We start from the raw sequence: 24,557 nt of genomic DNA, 5'->3' as shown, positions 1-24,557 counted from the left end.
ATTCCTCACGATAAATTAAAGACTAGACTTTTTGACATCATAGACAGTTGCTTCCTCAACAAAAATGGAAAACGCAAATATTCCTATCTAGTGATAGGTCATACAAAATATTACTTTGTTAAACGCCACTCTGATTCCACGCACAAGTACTCTGACGTTGAAATAAAAAAAAAATATGCTGGAATTCCTCATTTACAATATCTTCGTGGTCTTTGGTGATCAGGTCTTCCAACAGAATCCCCATGCGCACGAATTGTGCTCCTTTATTAGCTGACCCGATTCATATTCCCATGAAGCAGAATTCATTCAAAAACTTCTACGTGAGAAGAAAAAATATCTTGCTGTGGCCATCAATTCGACATTTAGATATATCGACGATGTATTATCTATTATTAATAATAATTTTCATTCATTTGTCGATTCAATATATCCCAGTGAACTCGAAATAAAAGACACCACATAGTCGTCCACTTCTGCTTCATACTTAGATATTTTATTGAAAGTAGATATTAACAACTCAACTTTATGACAAACGGGATGATTTCAGCTTCTCCATCGTCAAATTCCCATATTTACATAGCATTATTACATTATCCCCTGCATATGGTGTTTATATCTCTCAACTGATTCGATACGCAAGAGCTTGTTCTGCGTATGGTCAGTTTTTAAATCGAGGTAGGCTACTGACAAACAAGTTGGTAGTGCAGGGGTTCCAACAATCTCGTTTAAAGTTAGCATTTCGCAAATTGTATTGTCGTTATAACCATCTAGTTTGCCAATACAACCTATCATTGGGTCAAATACTGTCTGGCTTGTTTCATACCGATTGTTAGGCCGTTGTTGGTACATTAATTTTGACTACGGATAACTTCGTTTACCTGATCAAGATATAGGGCTCACGGCGGATGTGACCGGTCGACAGAGGATGCTTACTCCTCCTAGGCACCTGATCCCACCTCTGGTATATCCAGGGGCCCGTGTTTGCCCAAATCTCTATTTTGTATTGCTTATAGGAGATACGAGATTGATTACTGTTCGTTATCTTCACTTTTCATCGAACAGATTTTTTCGGCATAGCTAAATTTCCAGGGGTGATAGGGGCGATTGATGGCACCCATGTTCGAATTATTGCACCTAGTGAGCATGAGGTCGAGTTTGTTAACCGTAAGAATTTCCACAGCATCAATGTACAGATTGTTTCTGATGCTAATCATAGGATTTTAGATCTGGTTTCCACATGGCCTGGTGCAACACATGATGTCAGAATCCTGAGAGAAAGTGGCTTGTTTCACATTTTTAACAGACGGCTCTTGCCCGTGAAATGTCATTACTCGGCGATAGTGGATATCCGTTAAAAGATGGCTGTTGACACCATTTTTGAACCCAGCAGATGGACTGCAAACCCAGTATAATAGGTCTAAAATTATGTACACCACTGCAGATTTCACAACATTTACATATCTTATTGTGACAAATTCCTTTCAATATTCTAAATTATTATTTCCACTGAAGTAATATTGTCATAGCGGTTTCAAATATAACGTCATTTTAATTGTGAAGTAATTTTGACAAATGCTGCACGAAATACACGATTGTACATGTAGATGTTTGGCGGCATTTTAACAATAAAAATACTGGGAATCCACTTATTTAAAGAGTAAAGTATTGATGGATTTTCGATTTATTTTGAAAATTAATTAAAAACGTTAACCACCTATGTCACATACATTATGGCATATGGCATGTATAAACGAAATTGACGTGTCACTCCAAAGAATACGGAATGAGTGCAAAATAAACAAACTCCGCGTTTTAAGTTACCAGCGCGATATACTAATTATCATGTTATATTGATCTACAATTAATTTTGCTGTTGTTCGTTTAATGGATTGAATATAAGTACATGTAAGAAGAATTTTATTCTGTATATATGTAATATCCAAAATTACAAGTAACCGTATAGTGCAATCGTTGATCACACCTACCTCTCCCTTTACACATAATTTGCATATAATGTATAGCTTCGCGGATTGAGAAACTCTTGGTCTAATTAGAGATGATCCATCTCATTCATCATAATTTTCTGGAAAAAGGAGAATTGAAAGCACATTACATCTGCACAACTCCGCATTGCGCAACTTCACACTCAGAAATCCCGTTAAGAATGAAACAAATCAAAAAGGCAAAAATCTCACAATCAAAAATGACTGAAACCGATGTCAAACTCTGACATTTAGTATCTAGTTATTAAATAATTTAAATCATTTCTTTTCAACATAAATTTCCAAAGTGGAAAAAGTGTGAATATAAGTAGTTAACACTTTTCCTCTTTGAAAATTTCTCGTAGTTTCAAGTTTTAATTTTTTATTCTGTGCACTCGAACAGTCGTCGAAAGAAGAAATGGGCAGCTAAAAAGAAGTTAATGTTCTACATTTTACACGTGGAGATTCGACAAAGCCCACAGAGAGTCAGCGAAATTATCACAGCGTGCGGAGTTCTTCATAACATAGCAAAATTATTTAACACCCCCCTTCCAAAAGGAGATGAAGACAACGACGACAATGTTGATGAGAACAATGCTGTCCATGGCGTCGCAGCTTTCCATAATATCGATGACGACCACGTCTACAGAAACCACATCGTTTCAACTCATTTCATGTAAATTCATTACATTTATTTGCAAATTATTCAACACTTAATTGATTATAGAATAAGCACAGTACTACATGTAAATTCAAGGATATGGATATACATGTACATGGATATTTGACTTAAGTACTGGCGGTTCTGACGTAACTGGTTCTGTACATGTATTACTATAAACACTAGTACGGAGTACCAATAACCTTTAAATATGATCCATATTTCTAATTCCTTTTCTAACTTCTTCACTTGTAATCTTAAAAGATAATTTTGAAGCCCAATATGTTCAACTTCCTGTTCCGTTTTCTTTTTTTGCAGTGCGCTAATATGCGAACATCTGTGATACATTGGAATCGCTAGATGGCTCATCTCGTGCACCTTTGTACTGTTGTGATCTCACCTTTGTACTGTTGTGATCTCACCTTTGTACTGTTGTGATCTCACCTTTGTACTGTTGTGATCTCACCTTTGTACTGTTGTGATCTCACCTTTGTACTGTTGTGATCTCACCTTTGTACTGTTGTGATCTCACCTTTGTACTGTTGTGATCTCACCTTTGTACTGTTGTGATCTCACCTTTGTACTGTGTGATCTCACCTTTGTACTGTGTGATCTCCACTTTCGCTGGTAGTGATCATAATGTCGGTTACCTGTGGACTTGAAAAAAATTGTCAAAATTCAGCAATAAACATTTTTCCTGATATCGTATAAAGCAAACCAACGAGAACATTCTGGGGTCACATTAAATTTAACACTTACTGGTCGTCTGAGTTGTCTCAGCATCGAGCAACAGGTATGTGTACGTAGTGTCTATGGCTCCAGGAATCCTCGAGATGCTGACATTGTCCGCGCCAATGACATTCGCAACTGTCTCTGCTAAGGGCGTATATTTGGCTTCCTGCCGGTCCACCCCTGTGAATGTAAATGAACTTATTTTCATTCCCAGCGGCTATTAAAGCTAGAACTTATAGCGTTTTTCAAAGTGGAAGCCGGCGGCCGGTTAAACATTTAACAATTCAACAAAAAATAAAATTATCTGAAACCTTTAGTCGGTGGTCTTCATATGATTTACAGGGAAGGAATAAGTTAACATGTATATCACATGTATACGTCAAAATGGAGGGATCCCCCCTTCCTCCGTGTTTCGTACGCCTGTGTAATAAATCATTTCATTCATCCCGAATTGTAAATTAAACATTGACCCACTCCTTTCGGAGGAAATAACGTCATACTGGCAAGATAGGCGACGCTGTCAGCTGAAAAATGTTCTGCATATCATGGTATTATTTGCCAGTCTATTGTAACTTTCTTTTTTATGTGGTTTTGGATCTTTGGATTTATGTATACATGTATCATTGAATGTTTATATCGTAACACAATATCAATAAGTGCAATTTCTTTTCTACCTCCTCAACAGTTCGCACGGTAGAGCAGCTAGCGTTGATTTTGTGGGCAATATTTCGTCATGCCTCTCTTTTCTACAAAGTGGTGACTCCCATGCTAAACTTGGCACGTATGATCTCTTTCGTTTCCTCCATTGGGCGATATAGATATAAGCATTCATCTTTCGTCCAATTTAGTTTCCTTTTCTTCGCTCCCTTACCTTCATCAGCCATCTCTTCTTTTTTTTTTTTTTTTTGTAGCAGACGATAGTAGACACGTCATCGATAATAAACAAAAATTCTGATCAAAATAGATCTTAAAATGGTTGATTTAATAAGGAGAATACTTTATTTTCCCGTATATAATAAGCTTATTTATTTATGATTTCCAATTTACACATGCTTTTGTTTACATTTAAATGAAAGCGGAAGTGACTATTGACATAACAATGGCGTAGTTCAATAGAGTACGATATGACTAAGCATGTTGCTTAGAAGTTTTATTCAACGGAACTTAATCATCTTACTTAGCTAAGAATGTGCTTAAGAAATTTAAGTATATACTTTTTTTTTCTTTAGAATTTTCATATATACGACAACAGACTCTTGAGCTGGTAGATCTATACACGCCCGCCGGTAGATCTATACACACCCGCCGGTAGATGGGTACATGAACTTATGTGCTAAATTAACATAAATTCAAATAATTGAAGATATCTTAAATTATTTGGAAATATCAATTCATTGGTGCGCGCAAGAATTCAATTAAAGATATCTTCAAATAATTAATAATAATAAAAAGGAAACTAACTTGCGTAAATCCAGGTACATCTGAGTCGAAAGGTAGGTCAAAGCATAAACCGTCACCGACTCCGGCATTTACATGTTTTGCAGAATCAAAACATAAATTGCATGCTTGCGAAGAGAAGGCCTCTCGGCTTCTCTAAAGAGAATAGTGGCAAAACATGATGTCTTGTGCTTTCAAGTTTCATCTTACATGCAAGTATCTGTATACCGTTGTAAAATTGTGATGATATTCAAATAAATGAATTGGATTCAATTGTTATGAAACATAAACATAAATGTACAAAATTGGCAATTCTCACTTGTACATACGTCGTGTCGATACCACTTTTGTGCGAAGCTGTAGAGATTAGTCTACAGTGAGCAATGGCGAACTCGTTTGTCGCAGCGTTAACAGAACTTTCACTTATCAAACACAATAAAGGGGCAACAAATGGAGCCGAAATATTGCCTACAGGAGACATGAAATATTCTCTAATAGTATTCCTTCGAAACTTTGCGTGAATTGCTTGGTAAGTTATTTGTAAAGTTTTACAAAATACCCCCGAAATCACTTGTGACAGTTGTGTGTTAAAGGTAAACATGGGTATAGGTATGTCCGAAAGTAGGAAGAAAAGTGACGCAGTCCAACTGTAAGACCATTATTATATTGGATATGTATGCACTTTTGACTGCAAATATCCCCTCAAACAAAAAGAAATGAAAACTTGGACCTTTTAAGATAGTCAAAATGTGGGTTTGTTACTGTAACAATTTGTAATTTCTAGATATAATTGTGGTAAATGAGGAGTTATTTACATGTAAAATTAGAATAGTTTGCTAACAGAATGAAAACATGAAGATAACGAACATTGGTCTATCTCATATACAAAATTTAGAGTACTTAGCATGTGCCTTTAAGAGCATAATTGATATGTACATGTAGTTTGAACATGCATCCAAACTTTTAATACATCGAGCAGCGTACGACAGTACATTTGTGAAATGTTTATACAAATCTTTGATGTCATTTTAACTAACAGCCAGCTGAAAATGCAAGCCCTGTCACCTCTAGCAGACTTGTTGGAGAAACACCAGACTAGGCTTGTGTTTGTCGGATCTTCCACCGCCGAACAACTGGAGGAATTTGTTCGTAGCCCTACAGTTCCTATTTCTGGTGAATTATACACAGATCCAACAATAGCCCTGTACAAGTTATTTCAAATGAAAAGTGGGCGTTTTCGCTCCCTTGTCATGCCGCTTTGGCAGGGAGCAATGAGATACGGTTTCGGTGGTATAATGGAGGGTAAGTACAGATTTCAATCTCTTTTTACGAATATACTTTTATTTCTCATATAATTACCAGTGTAGGACAATGTTTCCCGGTGCAAGACAATCCTGATGATTCTCTGCTGACTTCGATGTCATATACTTTCTATGATTTACATTGCATGATGAAGTAAAATATTCTGTATTGTTTTGTTCATATTTGCGATTTGATAAAGCTTTCTGGGGACAGTCTTGGGGTTTTTTACTTTGCATTTTATGCTCTTTTTGTGCAATTAGTTTTTGTTTTCAAGTTCAAATGAGGAATTTGAAAAGTTTGAAATTTGTCATAGTTACTAAAATGCACTTCACTGGGCAAAATGTGAGAGAAAAAACCCTTCTTTATTTACTCATATGGTAATGGGTTAGGAAAATACCACCTCTTGAACACGATTCGCTGTCTAGGACAGTCCTAGACTGCGAATCTTTCTCCTTAGTGGAATATAATCTATATATATACCCACTTATCAAATAAAGGATTTTATTATTTTCACATCATTACCAGTGTGAAACTGACAAATTCTATCCTTTGAGATTTCTCTGTCCTACACCAATCGGGACTATTCTCGAACACTCGAGGCATCCGAAGATTTCCGATTGGTTGTTGCGACCAAATCGGAAAATTGTTCTCTTCTAATTTTGAATTAGTTTTTGCATTTACGTTCAAATGCGGATTTTGAATTTTCTTAAAGCTTCTGAATTAATGTGCTAAAAATGTGAATTAAATATGAGGAAAATAATCCTTCATTATTCATTTGTGTGAGATAGGGAAATCCCACCCCTAGAACAAGTACGTTGTCTAAAACTTGACAAAGCTGCGAATCTTGTTCCATCAGTGGAATTTCCCAATCCTAAATTCGTACTAATGGACTCTATTTGTCATTTATGAATATGCACATGTATTGCACAGAGTATACATGTAAAGGCAAATATATTGTATGGAAATTCCGTATCAAAAGTTGAAATAATCATAATGTTTACAAGGTATAATTAGCTCACATACATGATACTCTTATTTCGGAAACCGGAGTTCTCTGCCTACGTATATTTTCTGCGAAAAACGTACAATGGGACTTTCTGATGTGAAGGCGAGAACCTTTCTGCATCCAAAGATGATTTTAGTTTATTGTATGTAGGTTTCACCATCATCTAAATAACTTACCGTCATATTCGTCAGCATTGTGTTTCGATGGATTCGTTCATGGTGCTACCCAATGATATTTACGGATTTGAGTGTTTAAACTCGCTCTCAATAATTTTAGGACTCAGGCTAGGCATAGAAACATCGCACTTGGCAGGGGATAGCTGGATGCAAGGGGGTACAGTACTTCTTGATCAGGATGGACGTATATTATTCCAGGTATAACAATGTTCATCAACCGTTTTCGTATTCTCTCTCTCTTTCAATTTTTTAACTTATTATGATAAACCACGCAAGCTAAATATTCATATCAAAAAGATAATTATCTTTAAATTTTGGTAGCCACTGAATAAATCTTCAAAGTTATCTATCTACATACAATAGATTTAAAAACATATTTTTTTCAGCACCTTGAAAACCATCCAGCTGATTGGCCTGATTTGAACGAGGTGTTACGAACAGTGGGTATCACGGAAGATACTGTAGATTATGACAAGGCGGTATCCGAATGGATAACAGCGAGGAGAGACGCGCGCAAATAAAGAAGTTTATAATGCATGTATTGTTATGACAGAAATTATGAAGAACTTTTGATAAAGGCTTTAAAAAGAGCAATCGAAAGTTCTGATTTGACCCGACTGTATAACAAGTAGTGTGCCTCTGTAAAGTTGTTTTTTTTTTAGTGAGGGCTATCCTTAAAAGCGTGCAAGAAAATCTTTAATATATATATTGTGTTGTACCGCATTGTACTATATTGTTAATATAAACATATTTGAAAATGGCATTTTGTGTCTATATCGTGAATTTCTTTTGGTAAGCTATCTTAAATCATACCATTGACCAGAAAACCCGCGTTACGTATGCATAAAATCTCACCTGCTTATTAAATATACAAATGTACTTTAAGCCTAAGACATTGCATAATTTATTCAATTTGATAAGTGTGTCTTGGAAAGATGTTTGCTCTTGGTTAGGTATATTGTTGGCATATTTGTCTTAAAGTACGCACGACTCCATATGAGTGAAAAATTCTCGAGAGAGACGTTAAACAATATAAAATCAATCAATCAATCTTAAGGTAAGCAATATGACTGTTGAGAGAGAGAGAGAGAGAGAGAGAGAGAGAGATCTTTTAAAGACCGTTTGAATCTATGTAAATCTATGTAACAGTCCATCTGCAGTATTGCTGATGCATGCAAGATTTGGGTTTGACACCATTTATGTTAGCTGCGATAATGTAGCCCTCTCCCGATTTTTTTTAGGGGAGGGGGGGGGAGGCTACAACTCCTTAGGATCTCCGTAATGGTGCAAATACGGGAGTGATTCACTCCCGCAACATTTTCGATCATTCTAAACATTTGCTCAATCAATCAACCTGTCTGCTTCAACGCCCCAGACATCGATCGGCGCACGCTTTACCCGTGTAACAGCACCACTAACTTACCGAAAACTGATTATCCCTGTTAGTATCAATCACATATTGGCGGCTTCATAAATTATTTTTCAGGAATTTAATTCTATACATGTATTTGTACAAATGTTTTAAGAAAACATGTATAACAGAAATATTAAAGTAGGAAAAGGATTTAAAGACTGGCATTATCAAACTCTTTATAAAATGAGAGAGAGAGAGAGAGAAAGAGAGAGAGAGAGCGAGCTATTTAATATTACTGTCTAAAAAACAGTCACAGGTTATATCTGTTACATAACACTTCATGTCTGCTTCAACGCCCCAGACATCGATCGGCGCACGCTTTACCCTAGCTGCAATAATGTAGCCCTCTCTGATTTTGTTTTGTTTTGTTTTTTTTAGGAGAGGGCTACAACTCCTTAGGATCTCCGTAATGGTGCAAATGCGGGAGTGATTCACTCCCGCAACATTTGCGCTCATTCTAAACATTTCCTGACTTTCTTTACGTAAATAAAATGATATTCTATGTTTCTTAGTCAATATATAAATTTACAACCTGCAACTTAAGATTTGTGAGGCTCTATTCTACCGTTTTCAACAATTTCGATAAATTCCAATTTCTCGATTTATATTTGTGCGCCATGTTTGATGTACTGAAGTATAAACTTCCGATTGTCAAGTCATTTGCATACGCCATATAAGGTAGTATTTACATCAATGGAAAAGTATGGAGGCGAAAGCTATTTCGTCGGTATTGAAAAGGTTTGAATTTAATATCAAGTTAAAAACCGAACAGCAGAGTGTAAATTCTTTCTGCAACAATATGATTTTCCTTTCTTTGTCGAAGTGGCTCGAGTAACTACATTTTCGCGCTGATTGTCAATGCTTAGGTTTTTCATTAGATCCACCTACGAGATCTCGCGATAACAAGCATGGCGGAGCAGACGAAGAATTTTGCATGCTGTACATTGTATTTAATGAAAAACACCTTTATTAGACATGCCCGAGCACAAAGTTGGTACTCCTTTTGGTGTAAACAACATTTGGGACTAATACACAGAGTTTATTATCGGTTATTCATAAAATTATTTTGCACCATTACGGAGATCCTATGGAATTGTAGCCCTATCCCGAAAACGTCAGAATTAAAAAAAAAATTGATAGGGCTACATTATTGCAGCTAGCTTTACCCGTGAAACGGTAAAAGTAACTTCACGAAAACTGATTATCCCTGTCTTGTTTCTATTGTGTAATTCTGATGTCAGTACCGCCCATGCGATAACAAGGTGGGAGGAGCTCGTATTATCACATATGCGATAACAAGACCCTGTTGATGATAACCAGATACAATTCCTGAACAACAAAAGAAAATCACTAAATATGTGACAATGTTAAATAGTTCTCTCTCTCTCTCTCTCTCTCTCTCTCTCTCATATAAAAAGAGTTTGCTAATGCAAGTCTTTAATCCTTTTCGTATTTTAATATCTGTGTTATACATGTTTTCTTAAAACATTTGTACAAATGCATGTATAGAATTACATTCCTGAAAAATAATTTATGAAGCCACCAATATGTAATTGATAATAACAGGGATAATCAGTTTTCGTTAAGTTAGTTTTGCTGTTTTACGGGTAAATGTACATGTATATGGCAATCTACCATTGTATTGAATGCATGGTTCAATAATGTAAAATGAGAAGCTTTCGAAATATGTGACAAGTCGGTCATCTTCTAGCATCCTCGTAAAATTCATATTATCAAAGAGATGGGCGGTCCTTCTCTCACTCGTGCGCTCTGCGCACTCGTGACAGAAGGACCGCCCATCTATTTGATAATGTGAATATTACTCGGATGCTAGAAGATGACCATTACTTATTCTTTAAACACACGTCAGTATGGTTTATCGTCAGAAATCTTTATCTGTTTATTTATTCGATATCAATGTTTACAAAGAACATTTAATGCAATGGAAATATTCTTTCAAACGCTGTCTAAATCAATATATGGCAAATTCAGGCAATCTTTAAGTTCAGTGTGTGAATTTATGTATATAGTCTTGTCATCACAATGGATGAGAAATGACCTCTGAGGTCGAGGACGTTTGCTTCGCCTCGCATTTTATATTTTCAAAACAACTTTTCTCGATCCCGGAGGTCATTCCCCGTCAAATGCGATAATGCTGCCATTATGTTTTAGAATTAAATGTCATCTTCTGGGTGATGGTTGTTTCACTGGAATAGACGGGCTATTAACCTCATTCTTAATCCAGCATTCTGTTACAGTAAGAAACACTGTTTTAATCATTTGGTGTCTATATTTTTTAAAGAAAAAAGTTTGGATACTGATTAATTTAATCAATATTAAATATCTAATCCTCATCGCAATTCTCTCTACTTACAACCGAGGGAATCGCAGGCAACTCAATTTCACTTCAGGCATTTGTTTTCAATTTTGATTTTCAATTGTATTTGACAATAGCATCTTGCCTCGGCAGCATCTTCTTTATAGATGTGATAAAAAAACGTTAGGTTTTTTTTTCTAAATCATTGTGGTGTTATAAGAGCATCGTTTCAGATCCAGGATGTTGAAAATATGGAAAGCTGTGCATCGCAAATATTGTGCGATAATTTATTTTCGCCACTTCACAAGAGGTATGTAGTTTATGACGCCTTTGTGACGTGGATTCGTATGGGTTTGATCCAATTTCTATCCGGAGTTGTCGTTCCTTCAGGCTTGCTCTAACTAACGTCTCAGATTTTATTAGGTTCTTGATGAAATACACTTTCACTCTTGTTTTAACACATGCATTCACATCCAGTACTTAGTTGTTACGTTATGTTGAACCTTCACAAAGCCGTGACTATTGATGAACATGATCATTTTCAGGGGAATCATTGAATTGATATCTTTTTCAGGGGAATCATTTCACAGGTTACATTGAATTGATGTTATTTAAACAGAGATCAAAACATGAATCACGTGGTTTGTGGAATGAATGTGTGTACAACCATTGTCTAATGAAAACTTTAAAACGGTACATTGTACACACACTACACCGAGACGAACGATATATATATATATACATGTATATATATATATATATATATATATATATTCATGTTTTTCCCTTGATTTCTTAACGCTGTCCTTTTCTCTCTCTTCTTTATGTACTGCATGTAAGTTTTGTGTTTAAAGTGGCATATAGGCCCGATTTATTTTTACACTGTCTGTTAACATAATGTTTGTGAATATACACATGTCACTATAAATAAATAAACTATACTATATATATATATATATATATATATATATATATATATATATATATTATTCAATAAAAAAAGAGCATACATATTTTCCTGCTTTTTTTTTTTTTTTTATTGAGAACTGCATATTTTCCTGCTTTTTCATTGAATTAATTTGACTGTGTGATATCAACTCTTTCTATTTGGATTATATATATATATATATATATATATATATATATATATATATATATATACCACTTGTATTATTTTACCAGGCTAATTTATGAAATAGAAACTTTTATCACAAGTAACAATAAACAAATAACATTCTTGTACCCTTGATCACATATATAACATACAATTGTATGTCTCTGCCTTGCTATACAGTCTGGGGTTTTCCTGTTTCTATATTAGGGTACACAACGGCGGTAAATGTTACATGTACCCGCGCTTGAGCGGGTATTTGTCAAGTGTGTTAAATCTATTGAACCAGCGTCGATAAAATAGACATTCTTATAATAGAATTCAGAGAATCTGCCAAGAACTTCCGGATTGATTGATAAAGTGGTAGGTATTGCACAAATGTAGGTATATTGTTCCATGTTTATTTAACCTTACATCTGCGTTATAATATCATCAGCAATATGTACATTTAAGGTGCAATGTATAAGACATTTACATGTATCATTGCGTTGTTATTGTTGTAAACTACAAAAATTTACGAACTTTCGTTTTAGTTTGACCGTGTACAGCATTGTTGAATTATAAGGTGTCCGTGGAATAATCGGCTACCTATATTTATTTAACATACATTGGTACATGAAATAATTTTAAAAAAGTAATGGAGATAGTATTTTGTATTTCTGTTAAGAGTTAGAAAAATGACTGCAATATCACAAAAATCGGCATAAAACGCTATCCAATAAATATATTATTACTACATGTATCTTTAAATTACATTTTCAATGATTTTGCCTTTGATGTCTTTACAAATTGTATTCATCGCCATTCGTTCATGAATGCGGTGCAGTTATGAACAATGCACGTATATGAATCTTGATAGATTTAGCACGTCTATTTTTACAGCTTAGAATTCAGACAGAAATGAAAGTAGAATGGATTAATAAAAAAATTGATTTTGAATATTACAAGTAACTTGCAAGTGTTATTTGGATAAAGTAAGAAAACGTTATAGAGGGCAGGGTTCTAACCTGTACACGTTTTCGACCCTCGCTTCTTGTTCTCGCTTCTATAAAATTTTCATACCTTTCAAACATCAAGGCAATTGCGAAACAATTTCTTTATCCTGCGACATAATGTCAAAGCAAATAAGAATTTTAATGAGAGCATTATAGTGTATATATATGTCTTTGATTTACAATATAAACGTTATATAAAAACATGAACACACCGATCGTTGTAAAATTGAATGCACATAGCTAAACAACATATTTTCTGACCTAAACGGACGCATTATTTTAATCATGTGAATATCTGCGCTCACAACGCAGTACTACCGGGGTATGTCACAGGCACCGGACATTTGCACTCTTACTCACTCCCACTCGCCGGTACATTTGTTGACAAATGAAAATATGAAAATCACATTGAATTATATAAAGTATGTTTTGTGCGAGAGAGTAACGATGAAATCCAGAATAGATAGATGGTATTATACAATAAAATACTAATGAAGGATAAATGTCGGTAAATGGTTGAAAATATGGAACACGAAGATGTGTTCCCCGGACGGCTACTCAGCAAAATTATGCAATGTTATGAAGCGGCCCTCTGAGGGAGGCATGGTAGAGTATACCCGTATTTACCTTGATAATGCAAGATTTAAATAAGAAGATAAATCCGTTAAATTTTATAACCTTTGTGACCTAAATTGCAGCTCTTTTAATGTGATATGTTCAAAATAAGATCGAGGTTGAGTTCGGTTTTATCCGGAATTAGTTTGTGTGTCTATTTTATTATATAACAGGATTATCGATACTACTATATAGCAATTGTGGACTCGATTTATTAATTAATCAACTCTAATATATGAAAAATAGGTTTAAACATGAAAACTACAATAAGTAAATGTTTATTATATTCAAAGCATATTAAGAGCATAATACAGCTCTCTCTCCCCATTACCCGGAATTAAAGAACAAAACTCGAGTTCATAATTATTATCAATTAAAGAACAAAACTCGAGTTCATAATTATTATCAATTAAAGAACAAAACTCGAGTTCATAATTATTATCAATTAAAGAACAAAACTCGAGTTCATAATTATTATCAATTATCAATTAAAGAACAAAACTCGAGTTCATAATTATTATCAGTCATCAATTAAAGAACAAAATCGAGTTCATAATTATTACTTACATGTAGTATTCTCTATTTGTATTGCTTGTGGAAGTTATGAGATTGATCACAGTTTGTTATCTTCACCTTTCATGGTAATATAGATATTGCGTTGAGAGTAAGAAATCTTTTTGTCCTTTAACTTTTCACATTTATACCTTATTCTCTAGAACCACTGAGCCAATTTCAATCTAAAAACTTGGCACTAATCATTCTTGGGAAAAGGGAAGTCAAGTTTGTTCAAATGAAGGGTTATGTCCGTTCAAAGGGGAGATAATCAAGAGTAGGCAAAAATAGGGTGGGGTCATTTAAACTCCTCTCAAGAACCACTGGGCCAGAAAAGTGGAAGCTTCCTGATATAGTGTGGATTTATGTTTGTTCAGATCATTGGCCTCGGAGGTAGGGTGGGGCCACAATGTGGGATGGAAGTTTCATATGCTGATATATAGGAAAATCTTTCAAAATTTTCTCAAGATCTACTGGACCAGAAAATTTTAAATATACATGAAAGCTTCCTGACATAGGGTGGGGCTACAATAGGGGATGAAAGTTTTACATGCGAATATGTATAGGAAAATCTTTTAAAACTAGTCTTCTCAAGAACCAATGACCCAGAAAAATTGAAATATATATGAAAGCTTCCTGACATAGAGTGGATTCAAGTTTGTCCAAATCATGATTGTCGGGGATAGGGAGGGCCACAATAGTGGATCAAATTTTTACATGCTGATGTATAGCAAAACTCTAGTTTCAATTTTTTTTCTCAGGAATCGCTTGACCAGAAAAGTGGAAATTTACGTGAAAGTTTCCTGACGTAAGTTTGTTCAAATCATGGTCACCACGGGTAGGGCCACAATAGGGGTAAACATTTTACATGCTGTTATATAAGAAAAATCTTTCAAGAATCACTGATCCAGAAAAGTGGAAATTTACATGAAAGCTTCCTGACACTCAGACAGAGAAGATTCAAGATTGTTCAAATCATGGCCCGGCGGTAGGATAGGATACAAGTTTTATATGGGAATATACAGGAAATTGATTAAAACAAATTCTTTTCAATTAAAGATACACAGTACAAAGGCCTCACTGAATCGAAGAGAGAGAGAGAAAGACAGAGAAAGAGAGTTTATCTATGTTTAATCTGCGTGTATAAGCAAAATCATTTATAACAACGCGTCATAATCATCACTGGTTGTTTATTTTTCTTTTCTTTTATTGATTATTAAATAATAAAGTTATTATTCTAATTGTCTCTTGGCACACAATTTCGTTTAGTGATTGCAGTCTTTCCTCAAAGACGGCCATTTGACAAAAACTCCTGCATTTTTAATCAATATACTAGTATCTAAAGTTTATGTTTGTTCACGATGGATGTGGATAATGATATTAATGTGACATACGTGGAAGACCTACTGTATATAGTAAAATAGAGTTTACAAACTACAATGTTATGAGGATGAATTATAAACATTTAACTCAGCAGTTTATGCCTCGAATGCTTGGATACTGAGGCATCCTACTGTGACAACCCTCCGTGGGTTTATTTTGGATTTAAACAATTCATGTCTTACAGAAAAGTTAAATGAAAAGTAAGTTAGAGCATGGAGGGTGATGAGATGGGGGTCCAGTTTGCTTAATAGACCTATGGTCATGTTCAAATGAATTATTTTGCGTTTAGAATAAAACTCTTTTATTGTGACCTTACACCAATCCTATATCCTAGATTTGGCAGTTGTACACTAACAAAATATGCCCCAGGGCTCTCCATCATCTGAAATTTAATTGTGGAGGAAAGCGCGTACACATGCAGGTCCGAGTTTTTATATTCATGACATTTTGTCGAGATCAGGTCTGTAGTAAACATATTAAACAAGAGTATTGAACATTACTCACACTATTTAATTGTTTAAAACAACATAAACATTGATTAGTCTAACTTCATGTCCTTTCAAAATTGTGATAGGTTCTTCAAAAGAAAATTCAACGGAGCCAGGTCTTTGTGTTGAGACAAGCATGAGACAGTTCAACACCAGGTCTTTGTGTTGAGACAAGCATGAGACAGTTCAACACTTTATTGCTGTGGCTGTTCCTTCAAGGGCCCTTTATTGTATTAATGACACCAACCCTCCCTCACAATCTGAAAAACATTAATTTATTAAATGTAGCAAAGCCATACCTGCTGTTGAAGCTGGTACAACCATGCGAAGGTGTGACAGTTTGAGTGAGATTTGGGTATATGTGATTGTAGTTCTAACCTATGCTCTTAGAAGGATTCCAGACATATCTGTGTCCATAAGAGAATTCTATGGAAACTGTCTGTTCTTCTTCCAGAACACTGCTGTTGTGGTTAAAATGAGAATCGATCTACAATAGATTAAAATATATTTAAAAAGTTGCAGGCATATTTAAATATCTATAAGATACATGTATATATACACTGGCTTATTAAATAAATTGTGTAATTATGATAACTTAATTTTTGATAGACTACAAATTGTTTCCAATAAATTTCGTGAGCGTTGTACAATCTACCAGATGATTGCACTATTTAACTCGACTGTTGTACAATCTACCAGATGATTGCACTATTTAACTCGACCGAAACAAATGTAATGCAGAAGTAAAAATGAAAACAGTTTATACTTCATGCTTACACAGTAATCACTGACCAACTTACTGATAACGATCCCTCCGTAAGCAGTTAGAGTAATTACGTTCCGCTTCAACTACAAACAGATAAATAAAAAAAATTCTTCCACTATTTTTAATTGATTTCATTTTTTCTCTTTTGTATGTCATTTAGATCCCATTAACCACCCCACATTTCTATTTTGTTAGCCTATTATTCATATCAAGAAATCATAATACTTATATAATCATTATATTTGGAATGACTTATTATCCTTTTACTTCATATGTATATTGTAATTTCTTGTGTGTATAATTATGTGGACTTTACCTTGTACTTTAAAGGAGAAGGCTTATATAGGCATTGCCTGCTGCCTAATCCTTGTTATGTTATTCATAATAAAATACTGTTTAAATTGAAATAAATGAAAAAGATAACCGTCTCCAGTGTAAGCATGAAGAGTTACGACCTTTGCTTACTGTCGCTCTGGTGGATCTAATTATGGCGCTGAAATTATACTATATGGGGGAACTGTGGCGGGAGTTTTTGAAATGTGGCGCTAAGATATTTAACATTGGCGGGGCCGCCACGTAAAATGACCCATGGAGAACCCTGTGCCTTCCGCAAATCGTGACAAGTTTGTTTTTGGTCATTAGCAACATTAGAATCACATGTAAACTTTCATTGTTTCTAAGTTTCAAAGTCATATGCCAGGCTAGAATTTCGTACTTTGGTAATACTATCTTGTCAAAATGATCTTTAGTTAGATTCATAAATGACGTATTCTTGTGAAATACAATCGTTATTTCAAGAAAAGTCCTGTAAATTCGTGTTTTATGTAATATCAGGAATTCATAGTTGAAATATTCTTTCCCCCCTTCAAATGACATTGACTTTATATAATTGAGATTAGTCCATGGTTACGTCGCATTCATGCGAATGCTGTCTGACACGTTTCATTCCAATTGCTAAACCATTCTTTACATACTGATTTTAACTACGGATTACTCCGTTTACCCGATCAAGATTGAGGGCTCATGACGGTTGTGACCGGTCAACAGGGGATGCTTAATCATCCTTTTATGCATCTGATACCACCTCTGGTGTGTCCAGGAATCCGTGTTTTCTTTTCTCTTAATTTCATCTTTTATAGGATTTATGAGATAGGTCACTCTTTGTTATCTTCACTTGTTCATTTTCCGGTCATGTGGATCCGTTGTAAAAAGTATAAGCTTCTACTGCTTATACATTTCAAATGAATCCTCATCCCACCCCCATTCCCAGGCATTCTCATTCCCATGTGTACTATAAAACGTTGAGTTTCTCTTGGGCTCTTATATCTGGTGAGATAAAAACTAATGTTAATATACACTTTGAATGATTTTAGAATTTTGACCCCACTATGGCATCGGGAAATCATTTGATTGTGGCAGCCATTGATTTTGGTACAACGTACTCTGGCTACGCCTTTTCCTTCCTCCATGAATACGAGAAGGATCCCACTAAGTGTTCCACATTCACCTGGACGGCGGGGAGTGGCGGTCTCCAGTCACTGAAAACATCCAGTTGTGTCCTGTTTGACAAATATGGCAACTTCCATAAGTGTGGATTCGAAGCAGAGGACAAATATTCCGAACTTGCCTTGGACGATGAACATCATGACTGGATGTTCTTCAAGAGATTTAAGATGAATCTTTACAAACAAATAGTAAGATTTAAATACTGTAGATTAATATTGAATACGTATTATCACAGAACACAAAATTGATCAATTAATAGCGGTTGGATGTTTTGTTGTAGGGAATTAGAAGAGACTTCAAACTGGAAGCTGATAATGGTAAACAAATGGATGCTATGAAAGTCTTTTCAGAGGTTATCAAACATCTAAAAAATCATCTGGTTGATAAATGTAAAAGTCAACAGACGTCACTGGATATAGAAGATATTCTGTTTGTAATCACTGTTCCTGCCATTTGGACTGACCCTGCCAAACAATTTATGAGGGAGGCAGCCGAGATGGTAAAATATTATATTATTGTCAAATCATCGTTATAACCAGCGGGATGACGTCAGCTTATCCATCGTCAACTTCACATATTTATGAAGCAATATTCCATTATCGCCTGTATATGGTGTTCATGTCTTTGTACTTATTCCATACTCGAGAACAAGTTCTGCGTGTGATTATTAAAAACCGAGGCAAGCTACTGACAAAGAAGTTAAATGTTAGAGGGGTTTTAACAGTTTTGTTTGAATTAGGTAATTCGCAAGGTCTATGGTCGTAGTAATGATCTTATTAGCAAATACAATCTGTCGTTAGGTCGAATGTTGTCTGACGTTGTTGTCATACTAATTGTTAGGTATTTCTTTGCATAATTATTTGGACTATGAATTACCCCGTTTACCTAGTCAAGATAATGGGTTCATGGCGGGTGTGACCAGTTAACAGGGGATGCTTACTCCTCCTAGAACCTGACCCACCTCTGGTGTGTCCATGTTTGCCCTACTCTCAATTTTGTCTTCTTTATGGGATTTATGAGATTCATCACTGTTCGTTCTCTTCACTTTTTCATGAATAATCAGGTGTTTAGAAAACAAAGAATACACTATAGAGAAAGATAGATGTAATTAGGCGTACGTTTTATTGTCTTTTATGTTACTTATTCAAAAACATACAGTATCTTAAAGTTGTATGATCCGATGTTCATGTATTAGTTTTGTACATAATCAAGCAGATTAATTAGTGTTTAAAGTTATTAACTTTACCTTAATTACATGCTTGAAAACATCTGCATGTAAAAGAAAACAGTGAGAATATTATTTAGAAAGTAAATATAGTGTGGTACATATATAAATCATCCGGAAAACCTCAGGCCTTTCACCCAAAACACGGTGTTTTTCGGTGAAAGGCCCGATGTGTTCTGGATGACGCATTATACATTGCCTGTTAGGCGTCTATAAATAGCTCCAAGCGCGTGTCGGGGAATTTCAACATGCTCACACGGAATTGTCTAATTTTAAGACTGAAAGAGCGTAAAACAACGAATTACGAAGAGGTATTTGATATTTTTATTTCTATTAAACTTGTGGCACGGTACTGTTGTAACAAAATACACAGCTTTACACAGGTAAGATCACCGATGATCTGAAAGTTTGAACTACACACGTGACTGACACTTGAAATGGCCGAGTGACGGTTGTTAGTAAACACCGATTTGAAATCAAGTAATTCTGGTTCAAACAGGTAAAGTAATGAAAGACATGTCGTACAGCCTCATAAATACGTACATGTGATGATTTAACAGCGGTTTTACAAGATCGAAAAAATGTCAAAATTCGGACCATACAACTTTAAAAATGAGGGGAAATGTGCTATACTCGAGTTTATTTTTGTTCTTGAGAGTTCTAGATTAAACTACACAGATACACATCCTTTAAATCTCAAACTCATTCTAGTGTGGTGTACTATTAACAGTATACAGGGATAAACAGATTGATTCCTGTCCAGAACTGATGCCCGAACATTATCACATTGTTTTCTTGAATGTTCTATGAAATAACAGTATATAAAGTAGTATTTTTTACGTTCGTTAATTAAGACTAAACAGGAGACCCGCAGACCTTATAGATCACCCAAGTATTTCTTAAAATAATTACTAGACCAAAGGGTTATGAAATCTAGAATACTTTTCATTTTCTACATATCTAAGCTAAATTCTAATATTCCGTAGCAGTATAAAACAAGGTGTGTTCTTTTAAAAAGCATAAATGCTCCCGAGTGGCCATATTGATGAAAGACTTTACATATTGTAATATATATCATAACACTATATAACTATCTTGGACCCGCTCTAGAGTTAAAACCCTTGGAGTTGTGAAATTCATAATTTTGAAACACCCTTTTCTGGTTTTCCTATATATGCATTTAGTATTTATATAGTGTCAGCAAGTTCAAGAAGTCTTTCAAATGATAAAGGCAATAATCACTAGGATAAGTTTAGCCCCATTCTGAAACTAAAGCCACTTTCCCTGTGATCATGAAATTTAAAATTTTCGTAAAGGACAATTTCCTTCTTCTAAATATCCATTTAATTTCAATTTACATGAAGTATATAAATAACATTGATGAAAATGTTATTGAAATGTTTTACAGATAAACACTTTATACCAGGTTTGGCCCAGATCTGGAGTCAGAACCGCTACCCCGGGTATCATAAAATTTACAATTTTGGTAGAGGCCTTCCTGCTTTACTTGACTATGCATTTAGATTTTCTTATAGATGTGCGATTGTAGAGACGATTTGTGGCAGTTCCGAAGGCCCCTGGGCTGAAGGGGTGATGGAATTTATAATTGATGCCCCTTTTCCTAAAGATACTTCATACCAAATTTGAGAACAATTGGAGTGGTAGTTATAATTAAGAAGTTAAAAATGTTCAATTGTTAAAAGATGATGCACGACGACGGATGCAGAGCAATTACAATAGGTCACTTTAAGACTTAGGATGACCAAAAAACAATGCCAATACTCTCTCGCATACATGTTTTCAAAACGAAAAACCTACATATTGGTAGGATGCTGACAAATAAGTTGATGTTACAGGGGTTTCAACAGTCAGCATTTCACAACTGTATGAACGTTATTGTGATCTTATTCACAAATACGATCTGTCATTGGGTTGAATACAATCTGACGTGTTTCATATCATTTGTTAGACCGTTTTTATGCTGATTTTGAATACAGATTACTACGTTTACCTGATCAAGATATATGGCTTACGGCGGGTGTGATCGGTCAACAGGATATTGCTTACTCCTCTAAGGCACCTTATCCTTATGGTGTGTCTAGGGGTCCGTGTTTGTCCTATCTTTAATTTTGTATTCTTTCTTACGAAATTGATCACTGTTCGTTATCTTCACATTTTCATCTGTTGGTATCATAGGGGAATATAGTCTCAGACTACTCGATAGTGTAGTGGGAATAAAGATTTCGAATTAAATGGAAACAGTTTGAGTCATGTTTACGTTTTCGATAGCCTATGTGATGCATTAACTTACATGCCATCTTTCTGTTGTGCGAAAATTACATGAAGCTATTTATTTCAAAGCACATATACACATTCACATGTTCTTGATGGGCGCTCACGAACAGGGCAACTTTGTTCAAAAACATGAAAGAAACGCCCCTTTGTTGTCTTTTGAAAATGTTAACGCTTTTAAAGCGACCAAAACTGAATACCGTTTTGTTGAATCAAAATTGATCTTTCTGTCTAATAATCATATTCATTACTTATCAGGCAGGGATCGGAAAGGATCAGTTGATTATATCATTAGAGCCAGAAGCTGCGTCCCTCTTTTGCAAACACGTGCCTATAGAGAAAATGACCGGTTCCGAGAAGGGATTCAACGTTTTCTCTTCTGGTTCAACCTACATTGTGCTTGATGCAGGGGGTATTCCAAACTACATATTTCCTTTATTTCGAATGCAAAATTTCGTATTGATACTTTGTACACTTACACACGGGTCTTTGTTATCACTTTTCTAGGTGGTACCATTGATATTACCGTGCATCAGGTGCAACACAATGGCAGTCTTAAAGAAATTCACAAAGCAAATGGAGGGGACTGGGGTGGAATAAAAGTTGATGAAGCATTCAGGGAATTGCTACAAGATATTGTTGGAAAGAAAGTCATGGATGAATTTTGCAAGGAACACAAGTACGACATGCTAGAACTTTTTAGAGATTTTGAAGTGAAAAAGCGCACGATTACACCAGATTCAGAGGAGAAAATAACTTTTAAAGTTCCAATCAGTTTGAATGAAACATTTAAAGCTTCAAAAAAGTGCGACATCAAAGACGCCCTGAAGAAAAATTCGAAATACAAAACTGAAGTATCTTGGATGGGAGACAAACTCCGAATGAGTGCCAATATTGCTAAAGGTCTTTTTGCGAATTCTGTGAACCATATCGTGGATCGTCTGAAACGTCTTGCACAGATTCCGGCTGTCAACAAAGCAACTTACATTCTGATGGTTGGCGGTTACTCCGAATCACCGATGCTTCGTAACGCGATAACGAGAGCATTCAAGAATAAGAAAGTAGTTGTCCCGAACGAGGCTGGACTATCTGTTTTGAAAGGAGCGGTGATATTTGGCCACGATCCAATCACCATTGAGTACAGGGTTAGCAAATATACATATGGTATCGCAACGATGATTCCATTTGATGAAGACAAACACGATTTGTCTAGACGAATTGAGACAAGCACTGGGGATGTGTTATGCAATGGAGTGTTTGATAAGCATGTTGAAATCAATAAGCAGATTAAAGTTGGGGTCCCACAGATAGATAGAGAATATGTTGTCACTGAACCAGATCAAACCAGAATTACTTTCAAAGTATATATTTCAAAACACCCTGATCCAATGTTCATCGACGAAGATGAAGGAGACAGCGATGATTCAGAGATCGATTGGTTTGACGAAGAAAATGAATGCATTTGTCTTGGTGAATTGGGCATCGACGTTCCTGGTTGGGGGCTAGAGCGGTTAGCAACGGTTTCCATGACCTTCAGCAACACTGAACTTAGAGTAGAAGCCCGCAATGAGAACGGAGAAAATACAGAGGCATCTTTTGATCTATTAAATTAACTATATTTGCAGCAGCAAAGACAGCATTTTATATGCATGTGTGCGCATAGCATATATGAAATATTCGTTGTTAAGGAAAATTGCTCCTTAGCTTTCGAGCACAACTGCACATGATGCAATTACGCATTTACTGATTCAACACTGGTCCCATTGATGCAAATATATTACACATCTATTACTGAACCCTTTCCAGTTGAAAAAAATTGTGTCAATTCACATTTTGAAAGGGTTTTGCAGGGACTATATTTTTGTGGCGGAAGGATTGATCACTCAAAAAAGTTCTAAATTTGCGTGATAGTACAGTTTATGTTTCATCTAATATATCTTCTATTTTTATACTCCTATACGTGTATTTCATTTTTATAATTTTGATACAAGTAAATGAGATTTGAAACTATATGAAATGTTGTAATTCATTAATTTGATTGATTGATATATTTTTCCAAACAGAACACCAATTCTTAAAAAGGTTTATATTAATTTACTCGAAATTTTGTATGAAAATTCAGTATTTTTGCCAATAATTAGAAAAAATTGGTCTCCAACCCCCACTTTTTTAGTTCTATTTTAAATTTTAAGACAAGACCTTGAAAATTATGTGAAATTTTAGAAATTGACATCACTCCTGATATATCTTTTGAAACTCTCAAATTTGATATCATGATTGTTTTCGTATATCAGATGCAAAAATATCATTATTTATTTCTATTACGTGTATTAAATTAAAAAAAAAAAATCTGTATTGTTAGAAGACATGATTATGAATCTATTGTATGTAATGATTGATTTGTGTTGCTTATATTGTGTTGACACCAACAGACAAATGAAGATTAATTGAATAAATTTTAAATGCAAAAAGGTCTTCTTTAGAACACTGTAGCTCAGTAACAAGCATTGCGACCCCCAGTATTTCTTTTCAATTTCCTAATTCTCCTTCAACATAGAAATGAAATACACAATAATTATTCATTACTCCAAATGTCA

General features: G+C 35.0%; 2 protein-coding genes across 4 annotated transcripts; both read left to right on the top strand.

Moving 5' to 3' along the window:
* The first annotated feature begins 5,163 nt into the window (after positions 1–5,163).
* On the top strand, positions 5,164–8,059 carry LOC130052268 (uncharacterized). Its single transcript, XM_056156716.1, has 4 exons — positions 5,164–5,341; positions 5,852–6,114; positions 7,397–7,494; positions 7,683–8,059. The coding sequence occupies exons 2-4, from the start codon at positions 5,862–5,864 to the stop codon at positions 7,815–7,817; spliced, it is 486 nt and encodes a 161-aa protein (XP_056012691.1). The 5' UTR covers positions 5,164–5,341; positions 5,852–5,861; the 3' UTR covers positions 7,818–8,059.
* Positions 8,060–12,352: 4,293 nt separating this feature from the next.
* On the top strand, positions 12,353–24,431 carry LOC130052267 (heat shock 70 kDa protein 12A-like). 3 transcript variants are annotated; one of them, XM_056156712.1, is made up of 6 exons: positions 12,417–12,501; positions 15,062–15,108; positions 18,311–18,631; positions 18,724–18,942; positions 22,219–22,372; positions 22,468–24,431. In XM_056156712.1, exons 3-6 carry the CDS (start codon positions 18,326–18,328, stop codon positions 23,571–23,573), a joined length of 1,785 nt encoding a protein of 594 aa, XP_056012687.1. In that variant the 5' UTR covers positions 12,417–12,501; positions 15,062–15,108; positions 18,311–18,325; the 3' UTR covers positions 23,574–24,431. The 3 variants fall into 3 exon arrangements, with proteins under 3 accessions (XP_056012689.1, XP_056012687.1, XP_056012688.1); XM_056156713.1 differs by having other exon boundaries at positions 12,461–12,518; XM_056156714.1 differs by lacking the exon at positions 15,062–15,108 and having other exon boundaries at positions 12,353–12,501.
* The last annotated feature ends 126 nt before the right edge of the window (positions 24,432–24,557 follow it).

This window comes from Ostrea edulis, chromosome 2 (assembly GCF_947568905.1).
Source record: "Ostrea edulis chromosome 2, xbOstEdul1.1, whole genome shotgun sequence".
NCBI lineage: Eukaryota > Metazoa > Mollusca > Bivalvia > Ostreida > Ostreidae > Ostrea > Ostrea edulis.
This window is presented reverse-complemented; position numbering and strand designations above follow the sequence as displayed.

What these genes read in the sequence shown, in the direction of transcription:
- LOC130052268 (XM_056156716.1), top strand. Translation starts at nt 5,862, where the DNA reads ATGCAAGCCCTGTCACCTCTAGCAGACTTGTTGGAGAAACACCAGACT. An exon ending in TTTCGGTGGTATAATGGAGG is followed by an intron (nt 6,115 to 7,396) that starts GTAAGTACAGAT and finishes CAATAATTTTAG; the next exon opens with GACTCAGGCTAGGCATAGAA. An exon ending in ATGGACGTATATTATTCCAG is followed by an intron (nt 7,495 to 7,682) that starts GTATAACAATGT and finishes TATTTTTTTCAG; the next exon opens with CACCTTGAAAACCATCCAGC.
- LOC130052267 (XM_056156714.1), top strand. Translation starts at nt 18,326, where the DNA reads ATGGCATCGGGAAATCATTTGATTGTGGCAGCCATTGATTTTGGTACA. An exon ending in TGAATCTTTACAAACAAATA is followed by an intron (nt 18,632 to 18,723) that starts GTAAGATTTAAA and finishes GTTTTGTTGTAG; the next exon opens with GGAATTAGAAGAGACTTCAA. An exon ending in TGAGGGAGGCAGCCGAGATG is followed by an intron (nt 18,943 to 22,218) that starts GTAAAATATTAT and finishes ATTACTTATCAG; the next exon opens with GCAGGGATCGGAAAGGATCA.